General features: G+C 44.6%; 1 protein-coding gene across 4 annotated transcripts in view; it reads right to left on the bottom strand.

Moving 5' to 3' along the window:
* Window positions 1-6579: 6579 nt before the first annotated feature.
* Window positions 6580-16709, bottom strand: part of LOC137438854 (platelet-activating factor acetylhydrolase 2, cytoplasmic) — a 46058-nt gene continuing 35928 nt past the window's right edge. For all 4 annotated transcript variants that reach the window (XM_068134279.2, XM_078767336.1, XM_078767335.1 and 1 more), the window contains 2 exons: window positions 7482-7630; window positions 6580-6900 (listed from right to left, as the gene is read on the bottom strand). In XM_068134279.2, coding sequence (XP_067990380.2) covers window positions 6794-6900; window positions 7482-7630 — 256 coding nt within the window. In that variant the 3' untranslated portion in view covers window positions 6580-6793. The remainder of the gene's footprint in view (window positions 6901-7481; window positions 7631-16709) is intronic.

Genomic DNA, 16709 nt, shown 5'->3' with positions numbered 1-16709 from the left:
AGTGGGCGTGGTCACACGTTGATATACCTAATACGTGTGTGGAATCCGACGACGAACTACTTATGTTCAGAAGACCGATGAAGGGGAAATAATGTGGAAAAGCAAGAGTAAATAACAACGGAAAGTGGACAAACAATGATTAATTATCTACGAGACGCCAGGGGTGTTTTCCGTGAGCAAGCGGCTTGCTATCGCTTGACAAGCCGCTTGTTTGATTCAAAGCGCTCAAGCAAGCACTCCAAAGGAACAGAGCGTTCGGCACCACCGTCAGAAGGAGGAGCCCCCCTGCAAAGCTTATCAATAGACCCCCCACTTTGCATTTGCGGGACATGGGGCTTTGCATGTTTGTAGATCTTCAAGAAATCAGATGAAAAGTAGATGGAACAATAAAAGTATGAAATGCATGTTTCAACTAGAACGGCACTTAGTAGAGAGCATATACCTCCACCTGGTTGGCCATATCACTCAATGGTGAAGAATCTTACTTTAAAAATTCGACCAGCTGGATCCGGATCCGGATCTTCAACAAAAATTGAATTGATTCTTCTTTGTCACACACACAACCTGTCCAACAAGTTTCGTCCAAATCCGTCCAAAACTTTTTGAGATATCCTGCTCTGTATCGTTTTTGGCCCGATCTCCCAATGGTGAAGCATCATTTAAAAAATTAAATAATTCTCATATCCGAATCCATATTCAGATCTTCACCAAAATCGAATCAAATCGTCCTTGTCACACACACAATCTGTCCACCGAGTTACATCCAAATCCGTCCATAACTTTTTGAGATATCCTGCTATGTATCGTTTTTGGCCCTCTCTCCCAATGGTGAAGAATCACTTAAAAAATTCTAGTAGCCGGATCCGAATACGGATCTTCACCAAAATCTAGTCATATTGTCCTTGTCACATATGCTACATCTCTGCCAAATTTTGTCCGAATCTGTCCACAACCTTTTGAGGTATTTTGTTCACAGAAAAAGACAGACAAACAGACAGGGGTGAAAACATAACCTCCATCCACCTTTGGTGGCGGAGGTAATAATATTAAGACTATACTTTAAGGGTATGTCTCTGAACATTTCGTTAGGTGTAGTATTGTTTTGAATTCGACCACGGCGGCCATCTTTGCTTACATAAGACTAGGGCGTTAGTATGATTGTTCTTTTTTTTTTTTTTTTTTCTTTTTTTTTTGTATACAAGATCGAGGCTCGTGAAAGAGCGAACATTAATCACACAGAAAGACAAACAGACACATAAAACAAATAACATCGGGAGCGGTAGACAAGATGGGGAGATGGGGATGGGAAAAAATAACAAGATGGGGATTCTTCTTCTTTTTAAGGTTTATGTCGTTTTCAGAGCCGCGAGGCTCTATACACGCCACGTACCTGGACATACCTGCAGAGAAAGAAGAAGCCTTTGGGAGAAAACTGTATGGATCTCCAGCTCACTTTTTAAAAAGTCGAGGATGCTTCTAGTTTAGATGACCGAAAATGATTGGCAGATCAGACACGCCAATCCTCACCTCTCCACTGATTTGAAATAGGTACAACCTGGGTCCATCATATAGGTGGCATTCTAGAAACAGGTGGTGTAAATCTTCAGCTTTCGCACAAGTGTCACAGGTCCGGGTAGAGTGACACCCTATCCTGTGAAGGTACGAATTAAGTTGACGGAGCTAAGGTCTTAGTCTGGAGAGAGTCACCTGGTATCTGCGGAAAAGCCGTGGGAGCCGAACACTAACAGGGGGAAGGAATTAGGGTTTTTGCCCCACAGATGGTATTCCCAACAGTATGAGAAAATGGCTTTGACTGAGTGGTTGGCCCCAGAAGATATGGTTTTGGCCCAGAATTTCAGCCGGGAGACTTCCCAGCAGAGGCATAGGGGCATCTCAAGGGGGCTCCACCAAAAGGGCAGAGACTGGCGTACTCAGAAATGTACCCAAACAGACTTTAAGTGTTTATGCGGTTTTTGACATATCCGAACAACCCTGACTTCCATTTTCGAGATGAGAGCAGACAAGGGCTTTGTATAGGAGAAAAAGGCTTTCCTGGTGAGCTCTCCAGGATGTACAGGTGAGACATCAAATTAGATTTAGGCCCTTGGCACATTTGACTGCAACCTTCTTGGTGTGGAAACTCCACGTTAGCCACTTGTTAAAAACAACACCTAGGAAGACCACATCAGAAAACGCTCTGAGGATGGTTCTGCCGACTGATATTGTTGTTTCCTGAACCATTCTTTTGCGAGAAAAAATAACAAATTTTGATTTGGGGGCAGAGAATTGGAACCGCCGTCTTTGGGCCCACAGCTCCATCCAGTCGATAGCTGCCTGAAGTTTTCTTATCGCAAAAGCTACGTTTTTGCTCCAGACCCATAGAGTTATATCGTCCGCAAACAGCAGCATCTTGCCCTGGATCCCTGGGAGAGAGGCTGTGTCATGGATCATAACAAAAAAACAACATATGGCTTGGGCAGCTACCTTCTTTTAGATTAAAAAAAATGGGGAGAGGGCCTGGCCCACTCTTACCTGAAATGTCCTGTTGGACAGAAACTCCAGGATCTACCAGAACATTTTGCCATTAATGACAAGATGAAGTAACTTGTAAAGCAGGCTGTCCTTCCAGACTGTATGGTAGGCTTTATGAATGTCCAGGAAAACACAAAGGAGCGAGCCCCAGTTGTTAAAGGATTTCTTGACCTCATTAGCTGAATGAATGAATATTGAATGATCGTTTTAAGGACATTTTTCCCTGCTAGAGTGGGGGTTAGCCTTGGGAGCCCCATGACAATCATGGTTCCCTGTTTGAGGCAATGTTTTTATGGGTGGATGCCCTTCCCGACGCCAACCCTTAGTCACCTCTTGCGATGTGCAGGGATACGGTGTACCTATTCTAAGTTGGGGTACACACCGAGATCATTCATCCCAGCAAGCTGGTGCTCAATTTGCCGACCTCGGAAGGATGACAGGCTGAGTCAAACCCCCTCGTGTTAATTACAGTGATCGACCGAGATTCGAACTCAGGATCCTAGGATCCCAAGCCGGCACCCTAACCACTAAGCCAACACCAGGCTCATTAGCTAATATGACAATATGGAAAAGGATCATTAGCTAATAGGACAATAAGGCTAGGATAATGATTAGGGATCTAGAGAGACCATAGGGACAAGATTTAAGTAGTGACCATGAACAGTAGAGGGGACGTAGAGAGTTTAGTTGGTTGTTAACAAAGGGTGTGCAGAGTTTAAAGGGACGACAAGGGAAGCACGAGCTATAGGGGAAATCAGTTAGATAGATGATGCTGTGTGTGAGTATGAAATGGAATTGTGCGTGGTGTGAAAATAATTGGTGTGGAATGCATGGTGTGAAGGATTGAATGGGCGGGGGGGGTGGGGGGGTGGAACCCATTCACGGAGGGCCAGAGGGGTAGTTTAAAGTTAGGTAGAGGGTGTAGGTAAATTACAATGGAAATTGACACCTGAGGTGCTGATTGTGGAATGTAGTGTTTGGTGAGGTGTAGGAGGCAGTAGAATGGCTGGGTGTGTGGTTTGTTGGAAGATAGTTAGCTGAGGCACCCCGCCGGTCACTGGGAGCTCGTCGGCCAGATAAGGCCGTAGGTAGGCTCAGGGAGCCAGTTAGGTTAGTGTGTGTGTGCCCGAGAATCCTGGAAGAGGATTCGGGTGCCAAATGCCAAGGTGGGCATCAAGTGGGAAGTGCCAAGGAGGGCCTTCCCCAGATAGGTTAGGGGGAGGAGTAGGCGAGCTCGGGAGACAGCACCGGTGGACGAGGATGTGCAGGCGGATCGACCTGCCAGTTGAAGCCACACGACCCTGCCCCGAAATTGTGCAAGGGCACAGATAGAAAAATCGTGGTGTGAGACCCAAATTCAGGAGGGTACCACTGGTGGGCAATGGGAATTCACGTTATTAGAACCACATAGTTTAAAAAAGGCCGATTGGCAGGGTACGACCCCAGGGAGGTTAAATGTGTTAATGATGTTAGTGTAGTTATGATTTGTGAAGACCCCTTCGCACCATCCACAAGGAAAAGAATTTTGCACCACGGGACTTGAAGTTTGCATCACGACGTGGGTATAAAACATTGTGTTCATTCCACCTTTCCTTCCTGGGAGAACCTGGGGGGATTTGGGGACGAATTTGGTATAAGAGGGGACGTGGGAGACAAGACGTAGAGACGAATTGTAAATACCAGGAGGGCTAGGGTAGTGTAGTTGACGGTGGGGTGCGTACGGTTAGGGCCGGGCTCGAGTACACTCTGCCGGCATTCCTCTCACCCGTTTCGTTGCCTTAGTTTTGCATGTGCCACCGTGCCCTTTCCTTGTACTCGCTGCGCTTTGTCTTCCTCCCCGATCCAGGACCATCATGAGGACTCACCTTGCCGTCGCATCATCTTGCTGCCATCCATCATTCATTATGGACCACTAGCTCTGTGGCCAGACGTTTCTGCTGTTGCACCTCCTGGCTGCCCCATCAGCTTTCTGGATGGACCACCTCTTGGGTGGCATTGACGTCACACATTTGGACCACGTGTCAAGTGGCCCTGCTCATGAAATAGAAAAAATGACCCATGTGTGGAAATGTGAAGAATTAGATGGCCCTGATCTTGCAATGGCCTGTATACCGGTCAGGGCCAGCCAGTTTTGTTAGCCAGCCTACCAAGGCAAGAAGCCACAAGTCCTCCATTCTCCATTCCTCGAGTCCAGGTCCTGGGTCATGGTTTTTGTAAATAAATTGTGTTTAGTGTAAAATGTAAAAATGTTGCCCACAGGATATGTGTTTAGTTTCAAAATTCCAGCAATACGCGAATAGTATAAGGTTGTGGGTGTGAATCTGTTAGGTAGTTTCTCAACGCATTAGGAGGGACATATTTGGTAAAAAAAGAAAAAAAAGAAAAAAGTCGCACACAATGGGGTTTAGAGTGAAATGTTAGGGGATCACATCTACGTGTCACACTAATAGTAATGTTAGAAGAATGCCAGCTCACCCTAGCCGCTCCATGTGGACGACTCAGGTCGAGTCTCGGTGAGAGGAGGTAGTGTTGTGGTTTTGCGATAAAGGCAAACCCCCTGTAGTTAATTGCACGACATGTACCCTGCAGTAGTTAGTTATTATTAAATGTAAAGATTAGCTCCCCTCCCAATGTTTAGTAATCCACACCAATATGCGTTGAGTTAGGCAGGATTTCAAACCTCCGTGTGGTTGAGGGAAGACATTTTCATGTGCAGGGAGGCGTGGCTAAAAGAACAGGCCATGTGACCAACAAGCAACCAATGACAGGTAACCAGCAGGCAACCAATCAGGTCGAACCCACGTCACCAGCAAGTGACCAATGAGGGGTCGTGGACACGTCACCTCCTCGAATGAAAGAGGGAAGGAGGAATGAAACCTTCCTAGAGGAGGTGGGAGGGAATGACCACACGTGACCAACCTCGGCCAATGGGAGGCTGTGGAACCTTCTAGAAGGACATTCCACCCAATAAAGGTCCGTGCCCATTGCCATTCGAGCTCTCTCTCGCCGTTCGTCTTGAAGCTGGCTGTCCGACATGCTGGTTCGTCCTTCCTGCGCTGAAACTCATCCGTCATGGATCATCGTTCATGCAGACTTCTAAGCGGCGGTTCGTCCTGCGGACCTCCAAGCTGCGCATCCTGAACGGCCGTGAGTTGCGCATGGAAGTGGGCGCACCCAAGTTGCTGCACGTTGCTCGGTACGAGTGCGATTCATTCCCTGTTAACCTGTGCAATTCATTCCCAGTCTGTGTGTGAAGGTGCCTGTCAAGGATTTAGATAGGTAAGGATTGCTAAGTTAAGAACTGCCTCTCGTCTCTTTTTCTGTGCCTTGTAAATAAAAGGCGTGTACATTTTGTTGTTTTCAACCTGTTCGTATCTTTGTTGGCCTTGCATCGTCCAAAACCGAATGCGACTACTCCATCAGGCCCATCAATCATGCAGGATAAAACCGCAAATCCGCTCGGCCCACTATCGCAATTGGGTGTGAATTGCGAGGGGGATTCAATACCCGGTCTTTCTGGCCGCGTGTCTTTGAAGGTATTTGGGTTTAGTGACCAGTAACCCATCGGCCCGTGGCTGGGAGACTGGTGATTGAGGTTGCTTCGCAACCCGCCAGGCGCGATTTTCGTCACCGCCGACGGCCAAGTGGCCCCGGCATCTGAGGGGAAACGGGGTCACAACCCCCCCCCCCCCCCCCTTAGCGCGTCGACAGACCTGGGATCCGCAACAATATATATATAAATATATATATATATATATATAAATATAATCTATCTCTATATATATCTCAAACTATGTAGGCAATAAAGAGAGGGCCAACTTACTAAATATGAAATTACAGAAGAAATGGATATCCATATTGGAAGTGTGAACACAACCATTCATCCGAGAGAATAATTAATGAGATTCAAGATATTTTCATAACTTGATCAAGTATTTGTAATTGTTCCAGAAACATCACCTCCCTTACAAAGTCCATTCAAAAGTACTAGAAATTCCTGAGGTCGTTTCGTAAAAAAAAAAAATAAAGGTGAGAAAAAAAACAAAAGACAAAAATAATTGGACTTTATTGGAAAAAGGTCATTTGACTTTACCTCCATAAAACGTTTAGAGATTTCAAGACATGGTGATGAATCAAATATGGAAATCAATCAGTGTTTTCCAAAGCAGAGGCATGAGGGTACAAATCCATTCAGGTTGATGACCTCAACAACCAGCCAGCATGAAGAACAGATGGTAAAAACCAAAGGTATCTGGGGGATTTAGGATGAAGAGCCATCCACGAAAGGCTTCACTGGAGAGCCTTTCATCACGTGCTCTCCTTTCCCTTCCACGAGCTCGTCCCACTGTTCAAATCCCGGCACCAGCTCTGCCAGGTGCAAAGGACATGTCTTATGCAGTCGTTTGTCACGGGAATGAGGAATCAAAATTAAGGATTATGAAGTTCCAGTCATCAAGCCGGACAAAACAAAACTACAAAACATAATCCCACTAATGCCATCGATGAGAACAAATACCAGAGTAGAGGTATTATCTGGAATTAACCTTACCTGGTGATGGATCCAAAAGCCGAGTTGAGGATACTTATCAGGGAGAATTGGGTCGAGATGTCTGATTTGGTGTACTATGATTGAAGTTATGTTAAGCAGGTGAGTTTGCTGGGTTCACCAGTCATATTTCCTGGCTCACCAGGTGTGCAGGACGTTATTTGTATGGCTGAGAGTTGATTTGGATACTTTGGCATCCACCACCACCAGTCACAACTTTCTGGCAAGAAACTTCGAGAATGTTTTATCGCACGTTTTAGAGAAACTGTCCGAGGCATTACCAGAAGGTGGACAGGGCTTGGCAAAACGGTCGGGTCTACAAATTTGTTTCGCCGATGTGATTTTGGAAGATTTGCCATTATTACGATATCATGCGATTCTAGGCCCGGAATGTCGAGCTCACCGAGATGTTTGTGCAGGAACGCGAGAGAGGCGCAGTTGTTGATTCTCATTGCCTCCTTGGGATCGAGGGGACCACGCGTTCCCAACAAGCGGCCCAAGTAACCACTCACAGCGAAAGGGCAGTCTGACTGATTCAGGTGCCCTGTACCCCTAGGGGAGAAGCAACACATATTGATCAACATTTGATGTAGGCCTTTTGAGTAATAAATCTCATTTGCATGATGCACTTAAAATATAAACAAAATGAGGACATGAGTACAGGAGCTTTCCTTTTAAATTATTCTCATTATTAAAAAAATACAACACTTTTTTCTCTCATTTTGAGAATTAAAATTTTCACACAAAACAATTTCAAAATCCCATTTCTGGAAAAGTTAATTTGCCTTTAATGTTAACAAGCCCTCAATGTCAGATTCGAGATCAAGGCCGTCTCTCTGGACATATATTGTGCTTTTCATACAGCCTCATGTGCCATGTGCCAAAAAAAAAAGAAAAAAAAAAGAGCCTGGCATCCCACCTGACTCTCCAAACTCTTGGCTTATGGCATCCAATGCCGAGTCCACACATCGCTTACTGACTTCCTATACTCGTGTGGTCAACGTGTCGTTCTCAACTGAATCCTTTCATCTCTACTACCAGTCAACACAGGAGTACCCCAATGCAGTGTTCTGGGCCCAATCCTATGGCAAAGCCCCTTTATCTATTTGCCAATGACCCTACACTCTGCCGTGACGTCCCTCAACATTCAACATGCAGGCTGCATCCTCTTCGTTCTCATTCAGACCTTGGAAAAAAAAAATCACAAGTTGGGCAAACACTTGGAATACGTCTTTCAATCCTGACAAATCTCACATTCTCACTATCTTTCTCTGCTAGGACCATCTGGCAAACCCTCCTATCCACTTTCTTAATTATATTGCGGAAGTTAAGTCATTCAAACTCCTGGGTCTCACTATCAGCCATGATCTTTCCTGGGAAAACCACGTTTCAAAGTTGGCCTCCAAGGCCAGCCAACGACTGGACATTCTCCATTGTATAAAGTCATACCTTAGCACACCTGAACTCATATCCACCTACAAGCTTTATTCCACAGCTTGATGGCATACTGCTCTCCCCTCTATGCGGGCTCCCCTGCCTCACATCTTGCTTTAAGATTTTTGTCATCTCCCATGATGAAGCTCAGTCTCTAGGCCTATCACTTTGTCATCACAGACAGGTCCGGTGGTCTCTCTGTCTTCTACCACCTCCTTTTTGGTCTTGCACCGTCTGCGCTTTTCGTGTTTTGTACTCGCTTCCTCTCCCCCATGTTTCTGCAAGGCACAAACAGTCCACCATCAACCCCCTTCTGGTGAAGCTACCTAAATCCTGAATCACTGCTCACTTCCACTTATTTCTTCATCTCTTGTCCTACATGTGGAACCAACTTCCACATTCTCTTCAAACTCATTCTCCCCCCCCCAGATTTTCAAGATAGCAGTTCACCACCATCTCAGATCCTCTCCAATCTAAAACCATTATATTTTCAACCCTCGTTAAGCCCCCACCCTGACCACACCCAATAAGTAAATGAAATAAACTGGAACGGCACTTTCTGATGTCGCAACGTCGACCGATATCGCTCTGCCCACATTATTACATCATTATACACTAGCCGAAACCCGTGGAACATCCACGGAAGGGAGGATGTGGTGTATGGATAGAGTGTACCATTATGGATGGCATAGGGGATTTGCTTGTCCGAGTAAGAGTTAGGAAGAAAGATGAGAATGAAGAGTGCGTATATGAACAACGATCGCCGACACCGGCACAAATGCATGCTCTGGATTGTCCACTCAGCGGATGGCTTGCTTTCGCCTTCGCCTGTCCAATCAGCGGACGGCTTGCTTCGCCTTCGCCCAGCAAACGCCAATACGATGGCGTCGTAAGATGGCGTCGTATCGGCAGTTAATCGGATGCTTTTGGGCCCCAACGTCGGCTAATTTAGATTTTTCGAGTATGGCTGTACGTGATAAACAAAGAGCGCGGTTCGTAGATCGTAAATCCATTAGTGCCGTGGGCATCGGGTCACTGGGTGCGGCGTAAAAGGGATAACAAAGTCGAGTCCTTACGCTATTATTATATAGATACTTGTACCAAGTTTGATTTAAATCCCTTCAGCTGTTCTCAGGTATCACATTTTTACCTGACATGACCTCTGACCTTTGGCTTATTGACGCTGAAATATAATCAGTTCATCTTTGCATCATAATACATACTTATGCTAAGTTTGGTCAAAATCCCCTCTCTGGTTAACAAGTTCGCACTGTAACACAATTTGTACCTAATGGGAACAGTGACCTTTTGACCCTACAATCTAATCATTGTATCTTTGCATCATCACACATATTTATACCAAGTTTGACTTGGATCCCTTCAGCCGTCCTTAAGTTATTGCGGTAAGGAAAACCTATCACGGACACACGGACAGACAGCCAGACGGACAACTCAAAAAACAAAATGCCTCTGGCGACTTCGTCAGCTGAGGCATAAAAAGGCTGAATTGTCAATACATCAGGCATTTTGTACCCATCAGTTCGTTTCCAACAATATGTCATATAGGAAGAGCTTTTGTATGTTGAAAGGTAATATATGGTGAAGAAAATGTTCGTACTTGTACAACAGATACAATGAACATGACAAGGTATTGTGCTCTATTCGATTGTATAAAGAGATCAATCCTGTCTGTTGACCTCATGTGCCATCTCAAGATACACCTGAAAACAAAACAAGAAGACGTCATGCGGAGCACGATACTTGCAAAATCCGCCCCCCACCCCCAAGGAAAAAAATTCCATTGATACAGCAAATTGTCCATTTCATCAAGATTAAAATTGACAATCTTGATCAAAGCTCAGGTCAACAGAAAGAAAAGTGCCGATTTTTCAGATGAAAAATGATGATTTTGTAAGGTTGACCTTGAGTTGACCTTTGACCTCAAAAATAGTTAGTTTCCCTATTTTGTGACTCAATGTGCAAATGCTGTTCAATTTTCAAGTCAATCGGATGAAAATTGAGGATTTTTAAAACTTGGCCTATGTTGACCCTTTGGCCTATGTTGACCTCAACATTAGTTGGTGGTTGAATTCAGTGACCATATATGTAAATCCTCTTATAATTTCAAGTCAATCAAATGAAAATTGGTGATTTTAGAAATTCGGCCTATGTTGACCTTTTGGCCTATGTTCACCTAAAATATAATTTGTGGTTGAATTCAGTGACGAGATATGCAAGTCCTCTTCAAATTTCAAGTCAATTGGATGAAAAGAGGATTTTAGAAATTTGGCCTATGTTGACCTTTTGGCCTATGTTGACCTCAAAAATACTTGGTGGATGAATTCAGTGACCAGATATACAAGTCCTCTTCAAATTTCAAGTCAATCGGATGAAAATTGAGGATTTTAGAAATTTCGCAAAGTTGGTGACCTTTGGCCTATGTGGACCTTTTGACGTTTTGACCCCCAAAAACAATAGGCTTCTGGCGGCTTTTGACCAACTCTACCATTTGGTGAGGTTTCGTGAAGATCGGTTGAAAATTATGACCTGCAGGCCGGTGACAAACAAACAAGATAGAACCACAAACAACCGACCAATATACTTGAAAAATCTTCTATTTTGCAAGTAATAAGAAGATTTCTACTTATTGTTTTATTTAAATATAGCTCTTAAAGGTCCACAGCCACGGACTCACTTAAAATGCATTTGATGTCATCTAAATGAGTCTTTTTATGGTGAATTCAAATATGGCATTGATTTTTTGTTGTATTCACTCTGAAACATTAAAAATGAAAGGAAACCGAACCACTTGGGAACGCCCCTAAAAATTCTGCCCCATACCTCAAAGCCGATGACGTAATCCATGTGACGTCACCTCCAGAACGCAGCTCGCTCGCAAGCACGCTCCACGTGCATTTGCTCGATTCAAATCACACACTTATTTTAACTCCGATTTACATTCGGTTTCCACTTTTAGTGAGAAGTAGGGGTCTGTGCAACCATTCATAAACTTTATTTAGTGCAAATCGGATAATTTTTAGCCGAGTTACCTCAGACCGTGAGTTATCTATCTATAATTCCAGTAATCTCTGTGTGTCTGTGTGTCTGTGTGTTTGTGTGTTTGTGTGTTTGTGTGTTTGTCTGTGACCGCTGTTTCTCGACAACCACGGGTCCGATATACTTGAAACTTGCCAGGTATATTGCTGGGGACCCGAGGATGTGCCTTTTCAAGTTTTCATATTAATCGGACAAGTAGTTACCGAGCTATGGCGATTTCTTTACCAAACTCCGCAAGCCGTTCGCTTTGGACCAAACCATTTCATGTAAATAGAGGGGGGGGATTGTCACCGTACTCGCAAGCCGTTCGCTTTGGACCAAACCATTTCATGTAAATAGAGGGGGGGGATTGTCACCGTACTCGCAAGCCGTTCGCTTTGGACCAAACCATTTCATGTAAATAGAGGGGGGGGTTCTGTGGTCGTTCGCTTTGGCTTTGCGAATGGACCAAACCATTTCATGTAAATAGAGGGGGGGGTTCTGTGGTCGTTACTGACACGTGGTTTCAAAGTTGTTTTTTGTTGTTGTTGTTTGCACGCATGTTTTTTTGCACGCACGTACGGGCAAGCACGTACGGGCAAGCACGTACGTGCGGGTAAACTTGACTTAAATTTGGAATTTTTTTTTTTTTTTTTTTTTTGGCAAGGAACGGGCACCCACGTACGGGCACGTCCTAGTTTATATAATTCACACATAGTTGAATACGTGCAGGCCGCTCCACGGAGCGACCTTGCGGGCTTATCAACGAGGCGAGGCGAGGCGAGGCGTGACACACGTGTCTCAGCATACCTCAGATCAAGATCAAGCAAATCAAAAGTAGAATACATACAAATTACACGGAACGGATCGCGGGCCGAAGCATAGCGAATCGATATGGTATGGACTTCATTCTGGAGGTGACGTCATACGTCATGTGATCTGGTAGCAGTGAAATTCGGGGTTTTTTAGGGCGGGGCTTAGCAGGGTGCAAGAGCGCTAAAAGGAAAGGGAAAAAATTATATATAAAAAAATTAGCTATTACTTATTACAAGAAATCGATTTCTATTTTTAAAAAACTGATACTCATACAAATAAGTCTAAAATGTTCTGCATTTCTGTGGACCTTTAAGGCTCGTATAGGAGCTGAACAACAGAGGCTTAGGGTTGGCAAGACAAAGTGGCACAACAGTACGAGGACAGAAGATTTGAAGTTGAAAGCGGACAAGGTCTCAGGTGGTGTAATAAAGGTTAGAGGTAGAAATTGGGAGAGACCATGTAGTGACAGTGGAAAGCAGACTTTAAGTCGTGGAGGCAAGACCATGAGATAGATTTTGCAAGATGGCGTCACATGTGACAAGATGTGGATGAATAAATGGAGGTGTGTGTTGAGTTTAGACCCAGTGAGGGTAAACAAGGTAATACCTTCTGAAAGAATGCATGCAATGTGGAGTGGTAGAGGTTAGACAGAGGTGGGATTTTAAGAGGAGCAAAACCAGAATAGAGCCACTAAATAGGGAAAGAAGTAGACCCTGAAAATCGACCTCCTGTCATGGAAGGCAAACGAGCTGGACGGTCTCACATTCAATGGCCTTAAAAGGAGCCATATTACCATACCAATCCGATCCAGATGAAGGTCTTGTATTGTTATATAACCTGAGGACGGCAGAGGGAATAACCTTGCCATGCAGGGAATTCTGTGGGAGTGATATATTTTGGAGTCCAGCATGGAGATACTATTTGACCAAAGGATAGAGAAACAGCCTGGTGTTGGCTTAGCGGTTAGAGCGCTAGCTTGGGATCCTAGGATCCTGAGTTCGAATCCCGGTCGATCGCTGAATTAACACCAGGGTGGTTGACTCAGCCTGTCATCCTTCCGAGGTCGGCAAATTGAGTACCAGCTTGCTGGGATGAATGATCCGGTGTGTACCCCGATTTAGAATAGGTACACCGTATCCCTGGGCATCGTAAGAGGCGACCAAGGGTTGGCGTCAGGAAGGGCATCCGGCCATAAAAACATTGCCTCAAACAGGGCCCCATGAGGTCATGGGGCCTGCAAGGCCAACCCCCACTCTAGCAGGGAAAAATGGCCTTAAAACGATCATTCATTCATTCAGTCATAGAGAAAGCGTACTCTACTTCATCCAATGCGATTCTTTCGACCACACACAAACTATCCCAGACCAAGCCCTCTGGCCATTCAATTATAGTTACAACTCGATCTTTGCAATCACAAAGCGATCGCCTTGGGTAAACCTCTCACAGCACCCATGACTCAATGATGGCAATTTTGTTTTGGACTGCCATATGACCTTGACCTTCAACATTTAGGGATTGAGTGTAAATAAAGAAAACATGCCCAAATATACAATCCATAACATTCAACATCATGAAAATCGGAGGAAAATTATTCAAGTTGTAATCAAAAAGGTGTTTTTTGTTAAAGAGGTCACAATCCGAAAGAAGTAGGTCAAGGACACAAATCAAATATCATATGCACAACTTCAATGCAGGTCCACTATTAAGATGTAAGGACTAGGAAGGCCAAAATTAAGTAATGACAAACAAAACATGTTTTAGCTCTAGGCCATCGAGAGAGGGCAATTTTGTTCCGATTGGACAAGCATTCGTCGAGTTATGGTACAAAATGCAAAATTTCTACAATGAGGTCATGACTTCATTAGTTAAAGGTCAAAAAATATGTCAACCACATACTTTTTATTCCCATCAATGATGCAAAATTTTCATTCCGAAAGTCCCACCGGTTCTCCCATACAGCCAATGGCATACCTAAGGTATGGCACGTGCCCTGGGCGCCACTTGAAGGGGGGGCGCCACTGAGCAGTTTCTATTAAAGTCAGACAAGCCATCCTCGGATAGTGAAAAAAGAATTTTCTTCAGATGTATGATCTGTCTGATTATCATGGGTGAGAAGCACTCGGATGGCTAGATTGTTAAACCACTTATATAAATTATCAGATAAAAATACAGTGCTGGGAGCTACATGACCACATACCTCACAGTACCACTGCTCAGTGCCAACTGGCAGTAAGACCATTCTCCTGTGCAAACTAGGGAGGTAGTCTAGAATTTTGTGCAAAATCTGTGAAATTTAATGTTCTCATTAAAAGTGCCATTTCCTTATTTCAGAGCATTGTGCAAGAAGACCATGAAATGTTTCTTCACGAAGAAGAAGGAAAGTGGAGCTGAAGGACGGAAGAGACGAAAGTTGGAGACGGAGGAAGCCAAGAAGTCGAGCAAGTTCTTCATGCCCTTCTTTGAAAAGCCCGGAACAAGTTGTTCGACACGTTCCATGGAGTCGCCTGCACCTGCTACAAGTTTGTTAGAATCCGAAGGTGGATCAAGTACAAATGCGTCACAAGCCGAGGAGGAAGTCAAGTCAGATAAATCCGAGTATGACGAGATTAAAAGTGAGGCTGCCAGAGACAACTTGGACATGACAGGAGGGGAAGACGATGGTGGTGGTGGTGATGAGGTTGAGTTTATTGACGAGATTTTACCTGACGAGATTGAACCTGACGACACTGAACCTAGTGAACTGGATGGTGTCGAAGAGCCTCGAACTGTCATACCAGAAGTGATTGAACAGCATGACATTGGACTTCTGAAGTTCGACAAGGATACTGGAAAAGCAATTCTGCATGACGCGTTGAGAACAGAAATAATAAAGCTGTGTTCGAAGTATTTCCAGAACAGTGAGGGGCCTTTCCTACCAACAAATAACCGCTCAATGAACAAAACTTGGTTCAAGAGGAAATTGGGAAATGGTCATGGTGAGGAAGTGACTCGCTCATGGCTGGTCTATTCCCCTTCTAAAAGTCTGCATTTTGTATCTGTTGTCTTCTCTATTCCCGTTCCCGGTCAGACCATCAATCTTCATTGGAGCAGGAAAGTGGATTCGACCAGTGGAAAGCACCTGAAAGGATTAGTGTTCATGAAAATGCTAAGAATCATCGGGAGTGCTTCACATAGTGGAAAGAAATGGAAAGAAATTTAGCTGAAAACAGAGGAGTTATTGACGCAGACCTTCAGTCACAGATTGAGAAGGAAAAGCAGAAGTGGCGTGATATCTTGACGAGAATCCTTCACTGCATAAAATTCCTTGCGACTCAGAACCTGGCTTTGCGAGGACACAGTGAGTCACTTCAACTGGACGACGACTCCAATGTGGGAAATTTCCTTGGCTTACTGAAACTACTGGCCATCTTTGACCCTGTCATGAAAGAACACCTCACTCGTGTGGAAAGTCATCCTGGATCCACGTCTTATCTTTCACCGGGTGTCCAGAACGAATTCATCCACATGATGGCATCCACTGTTCGCCAGAGTTTACTGAGAAGCATTCGTAAAGCCAAGTACTATGATCTCATGTTCGACTCGGCTCCTGATCAGGCACACCGTGAGCAGATGTCAGAAGTAGTGAAGTACGTGGAAGTTGATGTTGAGAGGAAAACAGTCCGTGTTGGAGAGTTCTTCCTTGGTTTTATCCAGATAAGCCAGAAGGATGCTGAGAGCTTGGTTGAAGACATCTTAAAACAGCTAGAGAAGGACGAAATGGAGTTCGAAGATTGTCGGTCACAGTGCTATGACAACGCTGCTGTGATGGCTGGACACAGAAGTGGTGTTCATGAAAGAATAAGTGAGAAAACAACCTGGCAGTGTTTGTGAATTGCGACAATCACTCACTCAACTTGGTGGATGTACATGCAGCCAAGCAGGATACAATGATGGTCACGTTTTTTGGAACCATCGAAGCTCTCTACGTGTTCTTCTCTCGTTCAACACAGCGCTGGGAAAAACTCAAAAACGCCGTGCCTGTGGTTGTTAAGTTGGAGTCCGAAACCAGGTGGAGTGCAAGGACAGAAGCAGTGAAGCCCGTCAACAAGTACCTTGGAGATGCTTCAAGTTCTCCAGCACATGATAGACAATGAAAACGAGACCAGTGAACCAAGAAGTGACGCAAGGCAGCTGTATAACCGCATGTTGAGTTATGATTTTCTGACTTAGCTAGGATTTTGGAACAAAGTACTCATTCACATGGACCGTATTCAAAAGAGGCTGCAGGATCCTAGCATGAACTTCCATGATGCTGCCCTGGATTTGAAAGCCCTCCGAGATCATTTTGATGATGAAAGAGAAGTGT

Source organism: Myxine glutinosa, chromosome 13 (assembly GCF_964187855.1).
Source record: "Myxine glutinosa chromosome 13, kmMyxGlut1.1, whole genome shotgun sequence".
Classification (NCBI taxonomy): domain Eukaryota; kingdom Metazoa; phylum Chordata; class Myxini; order Myxiniformes; family Myxinidae; genus Myxine; species Myxine glutinosa.
This window is presented reverse-complemented; position numbering and strand designations above follow the sequence as displayed.